Genomic DNA, 12204 nt, shown 5'->3' on the forward strand with positions numbered 1-12204 from the left:
TAGTTTAGTTTTCATTCATTTTATGAATAGCCAGTACTGTTAGTACTGGCAGACTCCATCATGGTGCCCTGGCAGTTTTTTGGATGCAGCGCACTACTGTTATTAAATGAGGGTAATAATAATAGCTTCTTCCCAGTCTGTCAAGATGAGAAGTAATATTCTATTGCACGTGTCCTGTGCGAAAAAAATTATTATAAAGACAGTTTTTTAGAAAATTGTCTTTCTCTGAATTGAATTTAAAACTATAAAAGTCATATTTTTTCTTCATGTAGAAAGCCATCAGCCTTCTTCAATGAAATTCACATAATCTCACTTCTGTTGTAGTTAAATTGGAGAGCAGTTTCCTTAATTTTTCTAAAATGTGTTAATTCAGTAAAAGGATGTTTTGGGAGAGAATTTTTTTTCCAAACAATATCTACGTTTCAGATAGGAAGCTTGTTATCCCAACCCTCCAGCTTGTACATCCAATGTACACATTGTTTATTGTAAGCATTCACTTTAACAAGCCTAAGCTCTAAAACTAAAATGCAGTAAGTGTGACTGTTAATTTTTTGTTAATAATTAACTATTTTATAGTTTACATTCTAAAATTAGTGTGATTTGTGACATTTTTCAGATGTAGTTGCACTGATAGATTTCTTTCTTGTAACTAACATCCTGGCATAAAATACTACAGTTTCATGATTTGTTTTGTCTTACTTGTTTTATCTTAAATCTCATACTGGTCCAAAAGATTGGAATTAAATGAAGATTTTAAAATTAAATTTAAATTGGTATTGCATTTATATCACACAAAATAATTAGTCATGAAAATGTGTGGTTCTCGATGGAACTGATTACAATAAGTTATCAATGACTTATGTACCAACAATATTTATAAATTTAAAATAATATGACTATTTTGATATATGCTTCTTAGTATTGTACAAGATTACTATAGTCACTCAGGGTATGTATTTGTTTACTTGTTTGAGTTTTTTTTCTAATTAACCAGAATTGTGAAAAGAGAGTCATCCTCGATGAACATTATCTGACTCATTAACTTGATGATGGTATTTTAGGTGGGAACTGAAAACGCACTGGCTCTGTTAAACTCTGTTTGTGTATTGGAGTACAGAGTGGAATAGAGGGAAACCAGGTTCAACTCAAAGTTCTCTTAGCAGGTTATTACTGTATATTAACTTGATGTGCATTTACAAAAAACAAAGTGGTAAAAAAATATCCCAGACACTTGCAAATAAACTCTTTTCAAAAATGTTCTAACAGTCATGTTTGTATGTCCTGTGTTGTATCGCTCAGTGACATAACATACAATCTGGCTTCCAACCTTTTAAAATGTAATATTAATTTCCTGTGCAGGCAAGCCCTGAGGAAAATCAAGAGGGAAATTTTGGATCAGAGCACTCTGCATCACCATCACAAGGGAGTAGCCAACAGCAGTTTTTAGAAGTGGAAACAAACCTAGATGATTCAATGGATATTCAACAACAGGTGAAATGTACCATTTCTGATTAAATTACTGAGATTTGAAGAAAAAATTAAACTTCAGAAATTATGTTGTATCTCTTTGTATGCCAATGTATGTTTTGTATATTTTTGCTTATATTTCTCATTGTTTCCATACTTAGGATATGGATATAGATGAAGGGCAAGATGTAGTTGAGGAAGAGATCTTTGAACAAGAAGAAAAGAAATCAGCTGTTCGTTCAAGATCAAGAACACACTCGAGATCTCGTTCAAGGTTTCATAATAAACTTATTACTCAAGTATAAGCAACTTTATCTTATTCTAAAATACAGAGGCACTGTTGTTATATTTGTTGTAGCTATATCATCATTCTGGATTTCTTGGCTTCCAGTTATGTGTTGCATTGGAATAGAACAAATAGTTTACATAGTTAAACATAGGATTAAGTGATATAGTAACTTAAGACTTTTTTTTGATGTGGCAACTTATTTTGTTTAGATTTGGATTCCTTAAATTTTCAAGTATCTTCCAAGTAATACAAATAAGTAGCTAAAAAAATTGTTGACTTCGGGATGGACTTTTCCTCTGTAATGCTGTAAACTTTGCAGTTCTTTTTTGTTGAGGTCAGACTAATGCTTTTCTCCTCCACCACACTAATGGTAGTACATTTCTTTTCTCTATACAATAGTAAAATAAAATGTGACTAATTTTTCTAAACTTTTAAACAAACAGTAAGAAAAGTCCATATTACCGTACTGAGTTGTGATTTTTAGTAGGGCTGTCAAGCAATTAAAAACATTAATCCCGATTAATCACATGATTAAAAAATTAATCATGATTAATCATGCTGTTAAACAATAAGAGAATACCATTTGTATGAATATTTTTGGATGTTTTCCACATATTCAAATATATTTATTTCAGTTACAACTCAGAATACAAAGTGTACAGTGCTCGCTTTATATTTATTTTATCATAAATATTTGCACTGTAAAAATAAGATAGTATTTTTCAGTTCACTTAATACAAGTACTGAAGTGCAACATTGTTATCATGAAAGTTGAACTTACAAATGTAGATAGTTATGTACAAAAAATAAGTGCATTCAAAAATAAAACAATGTAAAATTTTAGAGCTTACAAGTCCACTCAGTCCTACTTCTTTGCAGCCAATCGCTCAGACAAACAAGTTTGTTTACATTTGCTGGAGATAATGCTGTTTACAATGTTCTTGTTTACAGTGTCACCTGAAAGTGAGAACGGGTGTTCACATGACACTATTATAGCCATCATTGCAAGGTATTTGAATGCCAGATACTCTAAAGATTCATATGTCCCTTCATGCTTTATCCACCATTTCAGAGGACATGCGTCCATGCTGATGATGGGTTCTGCTAGATAATGATCCAAAGCAGTGCAGACCAAGGCATGTTCGTTTTTCATCATCTGAGTCACATGTCATCAGCAGAAGGTTGATTTTCTTCTTTGGTCGTTGGGGATCTGTAGTTTCCATATTGGAGTGTTGCTCTTTTTAAGATGTCTTAAAGCATGCTCCACACCCTGTCCCTCTCAGATTTTGAAAGGCACTTCAGATTCTTAAATCTTGGGTCAAGTGTTGTAGCTATCTCTAGAAATCTGATATTGGAACCTTCTTTGTGTTTTGTCAGATCTGCAGTGAAAGTGTTCTTAAATCAAACAATATATGCTGTGTTGTCATCTGAAACTACCACAACACAAAATATATGGCCGAATATGGGTAAAACCATGGAGCAGGAGACGTATAATCCTCCTCCAAGGAGTTCAGTCACAAATTTAATTAACACATTTTTTTAAACAAGCATCATAAGCATGTCCTCTGGAATGATGGCCAAAGCATGAAGGGGCATTCAAATGTTTAGCACATCTGGCATGTAAATACCTTGCAATGCCGGCTACAAAAGTGCCATGCGAACGTCTGTGCTCACTTTCAAGTGACACTGCACAAGAGAAGCGGGCAGCATTATCTCCCATAAATGTAAACAAACTTGTTTGTCTTAGCGATTGGCTGGACAAGAAGTAGGACTGAGTGGAGTTGTAGGCTCTAAAGTTTTACATTGTTTTGTTTTTGAGTATAGTTATGTAACAAAAAAATCTACATTTGTAGATTGTACTTTCACGATAAAGAGATTGCGCTACAGTACTTGTATGGGGTGAAGTGAAAAATACGGTGTTTTATCATTTTTACAGTGAAAATATTTGTAATCAAAAGTAATATAAAGTGAGAACTGTACACGTATTCTGTTTTTGCAATTGAAATCAATATATTTGAAAATGTAGAAAAACATCCAAAACATTTAATAAATTTTAATTCCTATTCTGTTAACAGTGCGATTAATCGCAATTAATTTTTTAAATCGCGATTATTATTTTTTGAGTTAATCATGTGAATTAACTGTGATTAATCGACAGCCCTAATTTTTAGTGAAACAAAAATGAAAGTGGAGTAAGTCTCTCTCCTGACACCTGTTCAAGGTATTAAAAATAAATGTTTTGTAGGTCACCAAGAAAACGGAGGTCCAGGTCACGGTCTGGTTCCCGAAAACGTAAACACAGAAAACGTTCACGCTCAAGATCAAGAGAAAGGAAGAGAAAATCATCTCGGTCATACTCCAGTGAAAGAAGAGCTAGGGAAAGGGAAAAAGAACGCCAGAAAAAGGGATTGCCTCCTATTCGGTCTAAAACACTAAGTGGTAGGTAATGCTTATTTTACGTTTTAATACCTTAGTATTCAAGAGAGAGGGAAAAAAAGTAGCCCTTTACATTTCTCTGGCAAGGAAACAAAATTTATATTAAGTACCATTATGACTAATTTTAGTCTAGTAACTGAAATCTCAAAAGTTAGATTGTTAATAAGTAATTTTATAATTAATCTATAAATATGTCAGTCATTTAATCATGAAGAAAGTAGGATTTTGTTCCTTCAAAGATTTTATTCTTGTAAAAATTATGAGCAGTGGTACCTGCCCCATAGACAAAACTACAACCTAGATTCTGTTTAATGTTGAATTTTGCATTCCTTCTAAAATATACCTAGTTAGAGTGACTTGAAAATTGATGTTCCAGTTCAGGGGACAGGATAGAGTTTGTGATGCAGATTTGAGGTCATTTGATCAATGGGTTCCTGAGAAATGTTCCCCCTTCCACCCTATTCTGAAATTACCTGTTTCTAAAATGTCAGCGTTCTTATCATACTTTTTTTGTTGTGTATATAGGGACTAAATTGGGGTGTGTTGGGCTGGATCCGCAAGAAACTTACATCACTGGGATGTTCCTGTTAAATTTGTGTGTACAACACCAAGAACAGTATCCAAATCCCAGTTAATTCAAAGTTGTTCATCTTTAGTTCTGGTTCTTTGGAGTGCTGCTCGAGACAGCTGTGATCCCTTCAGGGAACACTAGCATCCTGAAGATGGAGGAAAAAAGGGAGGGGGGAGAAAGAACCTCCCCCACAAAATATCGTTTAGCCTAGAAGAATGTGTACTGGGGTGGGTGCCAGAAGCCATGAATTCAAGTGTCTTTGTTCACTGATAGTCTGGATCACTTTACAACCATTGTTATTAGTGTTGTGCATATTCTGCTGCTGCATAATGTACAACAGATTTCTAGTAATAGGAGGTGTATGTTCCAGAGTCTTAGCTTTCTTTTTCATAAATTGTCTCTAGATCCTAATGTTTGCAAAGATGATCTTGAAAACATTGATTTAGTGTAAACCAATGCAGAGTCATCTATCTCAGCCTTCAGACAATTTGAAACGTACCCCTAAGAGGTGTAAACTGCCTTATCCATTTCAGTCAGGGCCCACTGCACTTATGTTTTCCCAGGATGCTTTGGAATTCAGCATTTTGCTGCAGCCTGACGCCTTACAGTTTGTTTTTACAGTTTGCCTGACCTACTTATAGGTATCTCTTGTTTTATGGCTTCTCCACAAAGAAGAGTTAATTAGATTTATAGTGTATATTTCCTGCACTGTTGAGCTAGGCAGCAGGGAGCTAGAGCTGGTGCCTCTGTCTTCACGAACAAGGTCAGCTCCCAGACTGCTGCGCTGGGCATCACAACATGGGGAATAGATGGCCAGCCCTCTGTGGAGAAAGAGGTGGTTAGGGACTATTTAGAAAAGCTGGACGTGCACAAGTCCATGGGGCCGGACGAGTTGCATCCGAAAGTGCTAAAGGAATTGGCAGCTGTGATTGCAGAGCCATTGGCCATTATCTTTGAAAACTCATGGCGAACGGGGGAAGTCCCGGATGACTGGAAAAAGGCTAATGTAGTGCCAATCTTTAAAAAAGGGGAGAAGTAGGATCCTGGGAACTACAGGCCAGTCATCCTCACCTCAGTCCCCAGAAAAATCATGGAGCAGGTCCTCAAAGAATCAATCCTGAAGCACTTACACGAGAGGAAAGTGATCAGGAACCGTCAGCATGGATTCACCAAGGGAAGGTCATGCCTGACTAATCTAATCGCCTCCTATGATGAGATTACTGGTTCTGTGGATGAAGGGAAAGCAGTGGATGTATTGTTTCTTGACTTTAGCAAAGCTTTTGTCACAGTCTCCCACAGTATTCTTGTCAGCAAGTTAAAGAAGTATGGGCTGGATGAATGGACAATAAGGTGGGTAGAGAGTTGGCTAGATTGTCGGGCTCAATGGGTAGTGATCAATGGCTCCATGTCTAGTTGGCAGCCGGTGTCAAGTGGAGTGCCCCAGGGGTCGGTCCTGGGGCCGGTTTTGTTCAATATCTTCAGAAATGATCTGGAGGATGGTGTAGATTGCACTCTCAGCAAATTTGTGGATGATACTAAACTGGGAGGAGTGGTAGATATGCTGGAGGGCAGGGATAGGATACAGAGAGACCTAGACAAATTGGAGGATTGGGCCAAAAGGAATCTGATGAGGTTCAGTAAGGATAAGTGCAGAGTCGTGCACTTAGGACGGAAGAACCCAATGCACAGCTACAGACTAGGGACCGAATGGCTAGGCAGCAGTTCTGCGGAAAAGGACCTAGGGGTGACAGTGGACGAGAAGCTGGATATGAGTCAGCAGTGTGCCCTTGTTGCCAAGAAGGCCAATGGCATTTTGGGATGTATAAGTAGGGGCATAGCGAGCAGATCGAGGGACATGATCGTCCCCCTCTATTCGACATTGGTGAGGCCTCATCTGGAGTACTGTGTACAGTTTTGGGCCCCACACTACAAGAAGGATGTGGATAAATTGGAAAGAGTCCAGCGAAGGGCAACAAAAATGATTAGGGGTCTGGAACACATGACTTATGAGGAGAGGCTGAGGGAACTGGGATTGTTTAGCCTGCAGAAGAGAAGAATGAGGGGGGATTTGATAACTGCTTTCAACTACCTGAGAGGTGGTTCCAGAGAGGATGGTTCTAGACTATTCTCATAGAAGAGGACAGGACAAGGAGTAATGGTCTCAAGTTGCAGTGGGGGAGGTTTAGGTTGGATATTAGGAAAAACTTTTTCACTAGGAGGGTGGTGAAACACTGGAATGCGTTACCCAGGGAGGTGGTAGAATCTCCTTCCTTAGAAGTTTTTAAGGTCAGGCTTGACAAAGCCCTGACTGGGATGATTTAATTGGGGATTGGTCCTGCTTTGAGCAGGGGATTGGACTAGATGACCTCCTGAGGTCCCTTCCAACCCTGATATTCTATGATTCTAGCTCCTGCTAAAGCTTTGCTGGCTGAAAGCTGAAGTGTAGGCTGGTGAGCTGAGTAGCCTGGAGTTCAGTGCAGAAATTGAAGCCTGGGGAGATGCCAACAAAAGAACTGTAACTGGGTAGGTTATTGGAAAGACGTGGGAGGTCTGGAACTTTCTCATGTGGGGAAAAAGTGCAAGGAACCTGAGTTATTATGGGGGTTCAGGAATGGTGGGAGTATTGAAGCTCTGCCAGCAGTAGGAGTAAGTGTGGATGAGGGCCGGGGATCTCTTCTTTGCTTACTGGGGAGATAAGATGGACAGGAACCAAAGGACACCAGGAGCAAATGAAAAATTGGCTGAGAAGGCACAGGCCAAGTCTCTTCTTCTCTGGTATATGTAGAAATATCTTTTGGTAAATGTCAGGAGGAAAGATGCTCTTGTGGTTAAGAGCCCGAGGGATTGTCTACATCTATAACTTCTGTTGACCTGGCTATGTTGCTCAGGGGTGTGAAAAATTCACATTCCTGAGCGACATAAGTAAGTCAGTCCAAGCCCCAGTGTAGATAGCACTAGGTTGATGGAAGAAATCAACCTTGCTAGTGCCTCTCAGAGAGGTAGATTTACTACAGCGATGGAAAAAACCCTTTTGTCGCTGTGGTAAGTGTATACACCTACAGGAGCACAGCTGCAACTGTGACACTGTAGTGTTTGTTTCTAGTGTGTAGACATACCCTCAGGAGACAGAGTTTTGGGGGAGGGGGTAGAGAGAATGTACCCATTTTACCACTTCATTCTGCTAAGATATTAAACCATACTTCCTATACAAAGAATAGAAAATATTGCTAAATTCCATGGCTGGGTTAAAGTACCACAGCACAGTAAGCATTAAATGTTTTTAAATTAACACTAATGTAATTCATCAGGGCTCAAAGTAAAGTAAAATTTCAATCCCTAATCTCACTCTGTTTAAGGATGAGAAGTTCTTGTAAAAAAAAAAAAAAAAAAATCTGTTTTTCAAATTTTAGAATAGTCACACTCTCTTTTCAGGCTGATTTCCCCTGGGTTTCTTGGTTTCCATCTGAGAATGTTATTTCTTTAAACCACATTTTAGAAGTTTGAAGTTTAACTGTTTGTTGGCAAATAATTTTTGATAGTCTTCAGTTTAATACCTGCAATTTGATATGCCATTAATGCTCAGTGAGGGCAAACAGCCTTGCCTACTTAGCAGAAAAGATATATTTTTAAAGTGATGAAGGTATTCATCAAAACATTAACCAAATATAACATTCACAAGAAGGTTAATATCAAAATGGATATCAAACATGAGTTAGCTTTCAGGTGAATGACCTTTTATATGAAATATCTTTCTTTGCAGTTTTACATTCAGGAGAGGAAGGAAACTGACCCAGTGATTACTACTTTAAATACCAGTTCCAATAATGCTCCTTAACTTTCATTTTTTCATGTATTCATCTGTTCTATAAATTGTTCTGTAAGTCTTCAGATCTACATGTGAGATTGCATGCTCAGTAGAAATGTTGCTTGTTAAAAATACTTGTTTCTTTAATGGCTACATTAGCGGATGATCTACAGTATGCTTTCATTTCCCTACCTCTGATGAAGTGTTTGTTTTGAGTTAAGAAAGATCAAGATCCTTTTACCAAGGCTAGTTTATCTGAATGGAATGTTGTGTTTTTTATTTGTTAGAGCTCTGTGCAGGGAGTCAATACTTATTGATTCTGTTCTCAGCTTCATCACTAATGCATCTTGTGAACTTGGGCATTTCACTTAATTTCTGTGCCTCAGTTTACTTAACCTCTGTTATCTGGGTAAAATATTATAATTCCTGCCTGAGATTGGTAGTTTATACTTAATTGTTTGTAAAGCACTTTCAAATTATTGGATGCAGAATGCAATGTCTTACAAGGTATTGTCATTTTAAATTTATGTAATCTCTCTCTTGACAGTCTGCAGTACTACTCTTTGGGTTGGTCAAGTAGACAAGAAGGCCACACAGCAAGATTTAACTAATTTGTTCGAAGAATTTGGACAAATAGAATCTATTAACGTAAGTGAGCACAGTGTCCTAAATTTTAAAACTCTTTTTTGCATATTACCAATTTAGGAAAGTTTATGCTGTATGATACATTTGCCAGATCCACAATAATGTGTACATAATATGTAGGAAAACATGACAGATGTGATGCATGTTGCATTTAAGAAAATAAGATGTGTGAGCTGAATTGTCTGTTAGAAAAAGAAGTTTTCTTGTAGTTTATATTATAGGCCAAATTTTTCAAAAATGAGTGCCTCTGGTTAGATTCATAAGTCTTCTTTAACCATCTAAATATATAGTTAGGAGCTTACCTTTAGGGATCCATTTTTACAAACCTTGGCCATAATCCTTACCTGTGTATTTCTATTGTATTACAGTTGGCATTTGAACAACTAAGGAAAGGCGCTCTACGTAGTCAAATGGGTGTGCTTCTTCCCTCAGATTATTCATGGGAACTGTTGTTTTGTTTGTTCAGTGAAATATGCTATAAGAGAGGAATTTGTTTTGTTTTTTAAAAAGAATCACAAATATTAGTACAATACACACATTTATAGTACAATATTAGGAAAAATTAATGACAAACACACCTGGACTGCTACTCCAGTAACTGCTGCAAACCATAACATTTTCAGTTGCCTGTCAGACACATGCTATTTCTTAACGTAACAAAATAATTTATTTCATAAAAAATAAAATGTTCCATTTTGTCACTCACTTTAAAATGTAGTTCTTTTTCGAGTCATTGTTTACAGAGATTCTACTCTTGATATGCATACTCCCCAGGCCCATGAGATTGAATCATTTGAATAGCAGTGTGCATTGGTTCTGTGCCTTTGCGCACCTCCAGGTGAACGGGCAACTGCTTGTTTGTCACTGAGAGTGGAATCTGTGGATAAGTACTCAAAGAAGAAAGGATGCTTACTTCCTCCACAGTAACTGTGGTTCTTTGAGATGTGTTGTCCACACATATTCCATGGCCTGTCCTCCTTCCCTTCCAATCAGTCCTATTCTCATGTGGTGCTTACTGGCAAATGAACTGAGTTTGGGATACAGCTGCTCTGCCCCTTATACCTTCAGCTATGGGAAGAGGGAGGTGGCCAGAATGGTGGCATGGCCTCAGTACACACAGCTATTCAGAAGACTCCAGTCTTGTGCAGGTGGGGCACATACACAGTGGTTTTTCAAGATGTGGTGTTCACACAGATTCCACAGTTAATGTAGGGTATGTAACCATTTTTTGTACTCTGAAAAGTCTCTGTAAAATCAACATCTTATTTAACACATCTGCTTCCTGTGAGAGTATTCAGTCAGATCAGATTACTTTAGTGCGGACAGTAAATTTGGTTTTTAGTTCTGCCAGTCTTGCAGAACCAACACCATTCCAGGAGAGCAAACTGGGTTCTTTCTGGCTTCAAGAAAAGAATTGTTTAAAAAGCTCCAGTTTCAGGACCACGTATACTGTCCCATTCTTTACAGGTAATTTCCTTATTTGCACCTGAATGCAGTAGAGTGACACAGGAGTAGCTGAGGGTAGCATTTGCCCTGCAGAATCTTAAATACAGGTGCAGAAACAAAAGGAGCACTGTTTGTATTTCAGATCCCAGGTTTAGTTAGCAGTTAAGAAAAATATCTTCTAAGCTGAGCGAATTTGAGATGGAAATAATGACAGCAATAACAATGGAATCCCACAGTGCCATTTTTATAAAGTCACCTTTCAGAGTAGAACTACACTTGAAGTAGTCCGTGCAAAGCAATTTCAGCCATTTCCCCACCCCCTTCTTCCAAATTGGAGCACCGACACTCTTACATCTTATAAAAATTAATCTTTTAAAACAGCAGAATTCAAATCAGCCATTTAAAAAATATTTTGTTGCTCTGTGTAGTACTATTTAGTTGTTAAACAACATCCAAAAGCTTTTTATATTTATAACTTATGACCAAAACTTTTGGCCACAACTATATAATAAATTATCACTGAGATGCCATCCCTCCAGCATCATAGTGAAAGCTATAATTAATATGGCAAAACAGATTATTTTGCAACTCCCATAAGTTTGGATGCTCAGAAGTCTAAAATGTTTTTCTTTTTGACTATCAACTTCTGTGCTTAGCCTGTATGGGGAAAAATAATTGTATGGGAATCTTAAGAAAATTTAATTCAGTTGTTTGAATTTGGTGAGTATATAACAGTACTTTTGCCATTTAAAAAGATAAATTAACCACACTTTTGAAACATTGATTATAGCACAAAATTAAATTTACAAATTTCCATGTTTGTATTGTAAATAATGAATAATGAATAGTGCTTTTCATTGGATTAGGGTAAATAATAAACTATCGAAAAATTGCTTTTGAACATGCTCAGTATGAGTGAGAGAACTGTTCAGACTTTGTCTCCCATCTTGAGAAATGCAGGAATGCTGTTTTTCAGGCAGCGCTGCTGGGACATTTTCCAAGATGGATAATAGTTATTTTACCAGTGTGTTTGCATGCGTGTTCACACAAAAACCCTAGTCATTTAATTTTGATGTGAACTACAAAACCTAATTGAGACTGTATAAATACTAACATGAAGCAGAGGTTTTGGCGGGGGGGTTGTTTGTTGGTTTGTTTGTTTATTAAGAAAACTAAACACAAAATGGACTATTAAGGCTTTACAGTTAAAACAGAAGTCAAGTAATGGGAAAATTACAGTTACTACTATCTTTATATGTCAATGCGCCTAAGCCCCTCTGTATTTTATACTGTACATTTAATATGAGGAACTAAGAATAGAAAATATACCATTGAATTTAGTCAAGTTAATACTCTAGGAACGTTGGACTAGATCCTGGCTGCTGCTAAGAACCCTTTGTCATACTTTTGGATTGCAGTGGACTATATAGCTGGTTTAACAAGCCATGTGAAGATTCCTTGGCATAGAGAAATCCCTGGCTGGCTGACCCAGAAGCTTCAGAGCCCAGATGAGTGGGTGTGTTTTGCTACTGTGGTCCTCAGTTA

At 37.3% G+C, this 12204-nt stretch overlaps 1 protein-coding gene across 1 annotated transcript in view; it reads left to right on the forward strand.

Annotated features, from left to right (window-relative positions):
• Positions 1-12204, forward strand: part of SCAF8 (SR-related CTD associated factor 8) — an 85910-nt gene that overhangs the window by 57512 nt on the left and 16194 nt on the right. Inside the window, 4 exon segments of the mRNA XM_048844182.2 lie at positions 1360-1491; positions 1629-1741; positions 4002-4195; positions 9116-9216. Coding sequence (XP_048700139.2) covers positions 1360-1491; positions 1629-1741; positions 4002-4195; positions 9116-9216 — 540 coding nt within the window.

The sequence above is a fragment of the Caretta caretta genome, chromosome 3 (genome assembly GCF_965140235.1).
Source record: "Caretta caretta isolate rCarCar2 chromosome 3, rCarCar1.hap1, whole genome shotgun sequence".
Classification (NCBI taxonomy): Eukaryota; Metazoa; Chordata; order Testudines; family Cheloniidae; genus Caretta; species Caretta caretta.